This window comes from Priapulus caudatus, unplaced genomic scaffold, assembly GCF_000485595.1.
Source record: "Priapulus caudatus unplaced genomic scaffold, Priapulus_caudatus-5.0.1 Scaffold146, whole genome shotgun sequence".
Taxonomy (NCBI): domain Eukaryota; kingdom Metazoa; phylum Priapulida; class Priapulimorpha; order Priapulimorphida; family Priapulidae; genus Priapulus; species Priapulus caudatus.
Genome location: NW_014577207.1, coordinates 330,865 through 337,600, shown reverse-complemented (window position 1 = coordinate 337,600; position 6,736 = coordinate 330,865). Strand labels below are relative to the sequence as shown.

The following is a 6,736-nucleotide window of genomic DNA, read 5'->3' as shown; positions in this document are numbered from 1 at the left end:
CAACTAATTCTATTTTTTATATTTATATGTCTATATTATTATATATAATCGCCTAATATTATAAAGTAAAGACCCATCATGATTTTAATAATGGATGAACGCAGTCATGTATTTTTCTGTCACAGGTGATGAGCGGTTTAATACAAGTTGCATTGCGTAACCAAATAGAAGATGGAGTGATCTGCATTGCTGAAGGAATAGACCTTCTTGAGAAAGAACTCTCGCAGCCCTTCTTCTCTGGTAATTTACAACAATATCGTCTTTGAAAAGAAAAACTCTCACAGCCTTTCCTATACGAGAAATCGTAACAATATAACTTTCTTACAACAAGCTTTCGCAACTATTCTTCTCGGGTAATTCAAAACATATTCTTAGAAACAAGGACGAATATTGCTTGTGAATAGCAGTATGTACGAGTGAGCATGATAACCCCCCCCCCTCCACCCACTCGTAGTATGGGATCTCATGGGATGCCAGTTTTTTGTCCTCGCAAAACACATGACATCGGTATTTGATATGCGTTACTAAAGTGAGCGACGTTCTAAAAACTATTTGTTTATGTAGGAAGAACCAGCTACTGGTTGGTCGGATATAGACTCACATAATTGATGACATGCCATCATATTTCGACATTTGAAAGTGAAACCGGTTAACAAATATACACTCTGTCAGTAAAATCGCACAACGGATCCCAAATTCAACGGAGGAAATAAATATGATATATTTAGCATTTACAAGTGCAATACATCCTTTAGTCTTATTCTACTACATTTCAGGAAATAAAGTGGGTATGTTAGACTACAACATCTGGCCAGTGATCGAGCGACTTCCAGCATTGGAACGCCTTCAGCCTCTTGCCAAAGTTTGGTCGGACAACAAGCATGCCAAGCTGACGGCCTGGGCGGAGAGGATGCACCAAGATGGCGCCGTCAAACAATGCGAGTTCAGTGCTGAGACACACGCGACGTACATGAAGAGAACGCTAGCGGGAGACATACGTGCTCCCGACACGTGCGCACAAGAAACTTTCACAGGATATCCGAATCTATCGCGATCCACAGGTTAGAAGGAAGCTGCCTCCAGGAGGAAATTATTAGTTATAGTAACATTATGACCAATTACATTACATGTTTTACGTTTATTTACATCAACATCGTTTACGAGTGTTAGGGGTTACGACTATATTACACACACACCTGTGAAATTATATGTGAGGACCACAGACCGAGTTCTAGCAAATTGTGATTGCAAAGAGAATGAGCACCGATGGTGTAAATCTCCAGCAAGATTTGACCATGATATACCAGCACTGGATCAATGCAAACTAATGAGGTAGTACACCTTTGGTGTGTTATCAACTCTCTAGTTATGATGAGGTTCGATAACACACACATGCATTGACTGAGCTGCACAGTTGATAGTTCTATTTACATCGATATCAGGGACTATCTATACCTATCTATATCTATGTTAGCTACTGATCAACATCTCTCAAACACCTTGTAGAGGTCTGGCAGATTAGCCACCTCTAAGATGCTACCGTTGTCAGCAAAATGTTTCGGCGGTAGCAAAGTGGTTTTGAGAGTTGGGTAGATGACATGTTCCACAGTCCATTTCCATGTCGGGGTACTTGAATCCTCATCTGGGACTGATTCACTGTCTAAACCTGTAGTTGGTTCCGATTGGGTAGCTTCACCTGTCTGTTCTGATTGGCTTAGACCAGGAGACTGTAAATTGTTAATACAAATATATGTATATATATATATAATGTGAAATGCTCTACTATGTAAAACGTTTATCACAATATGTCATATGCAACTTAATTCGGCAATTAGAATGCTATCAAACGCTGATACATAACCATAGAATTACATCTAACTTAGACAAACATAGAGCAACAGATTATTATTATTATTATTATTATTATCACTATTGCTATTACTATTCTTCATTAAATAATTTAATAAATAAAAATGGTACAATTTCCTTATTAAAATGGTTAATCTACAGTCTATGATGTGACTAATAGAACTTATGAACCTTTTCCGGTACACAATCATCATTGCCATTCGAGGCGACGTTGGGTTTGAACGAGTAAAACTCTGCAGTCTCTCTGCAGAATGACTCGAAACACTTTTGTTCATCTTCCCAATCAACCTGCATGATAACCGAAGAAATGAATTAAACCTCACAACAAGGATGCACATTCATGACAATATATAAAAAAAGTTGTCAAGAGAAACAGAAACAATAGAGAATATAAATTAGGGTTTCGTTATTCGAGATCAATAAAATTGCTTACTGAAAAACTCGTACACCGCTCCTCTTAGTATAAAATGGCAACGAAGCTCGCCTTAACTAAGAGAGACCGAGACTGAGAGAGAAAGAGAGAAGTGGAGAGGTGCATAAGTGGGAATGAGATAGAGAGAAAGAGAGAGAGAGAGAGAGAGAGAGAAACAAAGAAACAGAAAAAGAAACCGAGAAAGAGAGAGAGAAAGAGAGAGAGAGAGAGAGAGAGAGAGAAGAGAGAGAGAGAGAGAGAGAGAGAGAGAGAGGAAGAGAGCAGAGAGAAAGAGAGTGGAGATAAGATAGATAGAAACATGAGAGAGAGGAGAGAGAGAAAGAGAAGAGAGAGAAGAGAGAGAGAGAGAGAAAGAGCAAGGAGCAGAGAGAAGAGAGAGAGAGAAGAGAGAGAGACGAGAGAGGAGAGAAGAGAAAGAGAGAGAGGAGAGAGAGAGAGAGAGAGAGAGGAGAGACAAGAGAGAGAGAGAAGAGGAGAGAGAGAGAGAGAGAGAGAGAGAAAGAGAGAGAGAGAGAGAGAGGGGGAGGGAGAGATATATATACAGAGGGTGAGGGAGGCTTACTTCTGTTGCTAAGCGAAGGATATACATAGGCAGACCTTCCATACTGGGAAAATATGGTTCTAGAAGCAGGGGCAGAGTGCAGAGCTCTCCATTCTGAAACAAATCAAGCCCACTATCACCCCATAGACATGACACTATAATGGTACCGTGAACAAATAAATATAAAATAAATATCAAAACCGCCAGCTACCTCATATACAAGCCTGAACAAAATGTCAGAATGTCAACACTATAAACATGAATCCATAATATTACCAATCATAAATACAATTTTGAATATGTATTAAATTGCATGACTACATCAGGAATTTTCTATGGTGTATATTTCTAAAAGTTTTGTTGCAATTTTTTTTACATGAAAAGTAAGTACTAAAAGGACTATATGTTTATTCAAATTCTTACCTGATAAGATTGTTTCTCAACTAGTTGAAAATCCAAAAGAGTGGGCGATTTGATATATTGATCACGACATTAAATGTCTGCTATGGGCTATGTACGAGTCACGAGTGTTTGTTCACATCGAACAGAATAGCAAAATAGGAAGTATAATGCAGCAATTTAACCCTAAAAAGTGAACAGAATCACTTACATTTTGTAGAAAAGTGGACATAATATGTTTACGTTTACTATTTACGGTGACGTAATCACTTTAACAACAGCCCTAATAATAAACCTTGAAAACAATACTATAATGTCAACGCCCCTAAACATGGTGCTACGTCGATCTCAATCTTATGGTGACAACAGCCCCGATTAACAACAATGATCTCGATACTATAATATTGACAACCCTACACACCATCGCACAACAATAGCTGCCAAAACAACTTTTTAATGCCAACAGCTCAGAAGGTTGCGATAATATTATGACAATACTAAATGCAATCGCAGAGCACAATATAAACACAGCCATTACCTCTGGTATATATGACACACGAGTATAGGCCGCGTTACTAAATATAACACTGTGTTATAGTAAATTATTATTTATATTAGTAACTTTGTAAATCATTGCATATTACTATTTTTACCAATGCTATAAGATATAGCTTACTTCTATGTGTATTGAGAAGTAGTCTAGCAGCATTTCAGACTGCGAAGAGAGGAAATCAACGACGTATCGTGCCAGCTCCTCTTTGGAGCCGTCTGTCTCTGACCATCCAGACTCTTCACTGTCCAATGCCAACATTGCCAGCTCATAGATTGGTGCAGGATTCTAAAGGACACAGGTGACGTGTTTTAACATATACATGATGAATGAAAAGGGAAAAGAGAGAAAGGGAGCGATATACAGAGAGGGGTTATAGCGAAAGAGAAAGAAAGGAGAGAGGAGGGAAGGGGAGAGAGTATTCAGTTCTCGCGCGGGTTCTGCACTCAAAATCTCCGACAAGAAAATATCCAATAGTATAACACATAAACAAACTATAAATGTAAGGTATACCAAAAAAAAATTACTGAAAACGTGTTCACGACTCTACGCAAATATTTTCATTTTTCTCTGGAGCTAATAAAATAGGAAACAACTTACTGATAATTTTATCATTCCAAAATTTCCAAATTCATATAACATTAGCTGGTAGAATAGCTCCTTGCTGGAAAAAACGAATTGGAACAAGTTAATTGTCGAAAGAAACTAGAATATTATTGTGTTGTTCACTTTCAATGAGGCATTGCTCTACAAGTTCACTTTAATTATGCAGCTTTGAAAGTAAATACTTCAACTTGTATTTATTAACAATATTGTGATGTTTGTGAAATAGTGAAGGTTCAGTGCAACAGCACCTGTGCTGCCACCTGGTGGCAGTAAACACCAGTAGCATAGAGAAATTGTCTAAATATTACGCCAGCATTTTCACCAACCGCATGAGCATGTTGAATCGCTATAACATGAGTGCAGGCATACCTGAGCACAGTGGTGTTGACAAGGTAGAGTTTGGTGTTGTGCTGAACCAATGCACGCTTTCTGTTAACGCAGCCAACAAACTTGTGATTCTGGAACACCTCTCTAAGACCTGCAAGAAACACGATAAAAAAGACATGTATGTGCGTGTGTGCTTGCATGCACGCATGCGTATTTGTGTTTAAATTGCAAACAACAACCAACTTGAGATCTTGCAAAACTCATTGTGCAGAGCTAATCCTAAACAAGTCAATGAATACGAAATATCAATTCTTATGCGTGCACAAATAGATAGATATCTAGTATACAGATAGGCAAACAATCACCAACACAGTCAGATAGACAGACAGACAGACAGACAGGCAGACAGGCAGTCAGACACACAGTGACACACATAAACACACAGGCAGAGCCGGATAAACAGACAAGATAAGATAAGACAGGTGAATGATAAAGAACATCAATGATCATGCACATAACAACTGCCAAGTGAGTTATAATCGTACCTGAGTGAGCTTTGGTTTTAAGCACCTCCTGTAGAATTAAAACACTAGTCAACTTCACCTGACGGCGACCCGTCTCGTTTCCGGAAGTAGAGCTGGGGAAAAGAATGACATGACGAACAGTAAAGTCAACCAAGGTCATCACAAGTTAGGACCAATGCTAAGATAAAGATGTAATACATGGTAAGGTCAACCAAGGTCATCACCAGTTAGGAACAATGCTAAGATAAGAATGTACTAAATGGTAAGGTCAACCAAGGTCACCATCAGTTAGGTATAATGCTAAGGTAATTATTTAATGAGGTAATCGATGGTAAAGTCAACCAAAGTTACTATCAGCAAGGAAGAATGTTAAGATAAGGATGTAACAATGTAAAAAAATGGCAAGGTCAACCAAGGTCACCATCAGACAGGAACAATGCCAATATAATGATATCATGATGTAATAAATAAAAAGTCAACCAAGGTTACCATCAGTTAGGAACAATACCAATATAACGCTCTAATGATGTAATAAATGTCAAAGTCAACCAAGGTTACCATCAGCTAGGCAGAATCCTACAATGCAGGGTTTTGTGACTGTGAAACATCTTGCAATAGAGAATCACCACACTAATCAACTGCACAGATACCTGACATCAGTTTGGCTATTGCCAACAGCACTGGGTGCTTATCAGCATGTGATACCTGTGTTGCGTGTCAACGCGGGCACTGTCACCATGTGGTGACACATCCACTGCATTGACAAGGACAGTAGCAGCTGGTGGCTTCGGCTGCAGGAATGCGTCAAGCTTCTGTTCACGGTTGTCCGTGCGAACCATCTGATGAGCGTATGGCTTGCTGGTGCTCACCGAACCTGCAGGAAACCACGGGGACTTACCACTGCTGATACTTGCTATGAGATGTTGTCAGCGAGTTGTTATTATGCGAACTATGCATAATTATTCATTTATTTCATTACAATTTATCGGTAGAAGCACTTAGGATTCAGGGCTAGAGTCAGTAATCGTTTTTATTAGTGCTTAAAACTTGTTATTTTTGCAATGGCTTTACATCTAGAATCTCCATCTATTTTCACAGCATATGGTTTCACTAAATTATAATCAGTTGCTCCCATATGGTCTAGTGGTTAGGATTCGGCGCTCTCACCGCCGCGGCCCGGGTTCGATTCCCGGTGTGGGAACTGATAGTTTTACATGTATGAATCTTAGTTTTGCAATGTTTCTACTTTGTTAAGTGGACGGTTTTGCTTTGTGAACATAGAATCAGTTGCTCCCATATGGTCTAGTGGTTAGGATTCGGCGCTCTCACCGCCGCGGCCCGGGTTCGATTCCCGGTGTGGGAACTGATAGTTTTACATGTTTGAATCTTGGTTTTGCAATGTTTCTACTTTGTTAAGTGGACGGTTTTTGCTTTGTTAATATAGAATCAGTTGCTCCCATATGGTCTAGTGGTTAGGATTCGGCGCT

At 39.2% G+C, this 6,736-nt stretch overlaps 2 protein-coding genes and 2 non-coding genes across 5 annotated transcripts in view; 3 read left to right on the top strand and 1 right to left on the bottom strand.

The window, feature by feature from the left end:
• LOC106806192 (pyrimidodiazepine synthase-like) overlaps positions 1 to 1,077 on the top strand; it is a 2,843-nt gene extending 1,766 nt beyond the window's left edge. Inside the window, exons 4-5 of the mRNA XM_014808059.1 lie at positions 126 to 240; positions 777 to 1,077. Of these exons, the coding sequence (XP_014663545.1) occupies positions 126 to 240; positions 777 to 1,066 (405 nt within the window). The 3' untranslated portion in view covers positions 1,067 to 1,077. The remainder of the gene's footprint in view (positions 1 to 125; positions 241 to 776) is intronic.
• A 382-nt stretch (positions 1,078 to 1,459) lies between these two features.
• The window catches only part of LOC106806191 (DNA mismatch repair protein Mlh1-like), an 18,459-nt gene continuing 13,182 nt past the window's right edge, over positions 1,460 to 6,736 (bottom strand). The window contains exons 12-19 of one of the 2 annotated variants that reach the window (XM_014808057.1): positions 5,955 to 6,123; positions 5,271 to 5,362; positions 4,768 to 4,876; positions 4,393 to 4,456; positions 3,919 to 4,080; positions 2,865 to 2,957; positions 2,041 to 2,157; positions 1,460 to 1,727 (exon numbers count right to left, since the gene is read on the bottom strand). In XM_014808057.1, coding sequence (XP_014663543.1) covers positions 1,482 to 1,727; positions 2,041 to 2,157; positions 2,865 to 2,957; positions 3,919 to 4,080; positions 4,393 to 4,456; positions 4,768 to 4,876; positions 5,271 to 5,362; positions 5,955 to 6,123 — 1,052 coding nt within the window. In that variant the 3' untranslated portion in view covers positions 1,460 to 1,481. Of the gene's footprint in view, positions 1,728 to 2,040; positions 2,158 to 2,864; positions 2,958 to 3,918; positions 4,081 to 4,392; positions 4,457 to 4,767; positions 4,877 to 5,270; positions 5,363 to 5,954; positions 6,124 to 6,736 lie in introns of those variants that run through there. The other variant, XM_014808058.1, reaches the window with a different exon arrangement.
• Trnae-cuc lies at positions 6,379 to 6,450 on the top strand. Its single transcript has one exon. It is a non-coding gene; the product is annotated as a tRNA-Glu (tRNA).
• On the top strand, positions 6,541 to 6,612 carry Trnae-cuc. The gene has a single exon. It is a non-coding gene; the product is annotated as a tRNA-Glu (tRNA).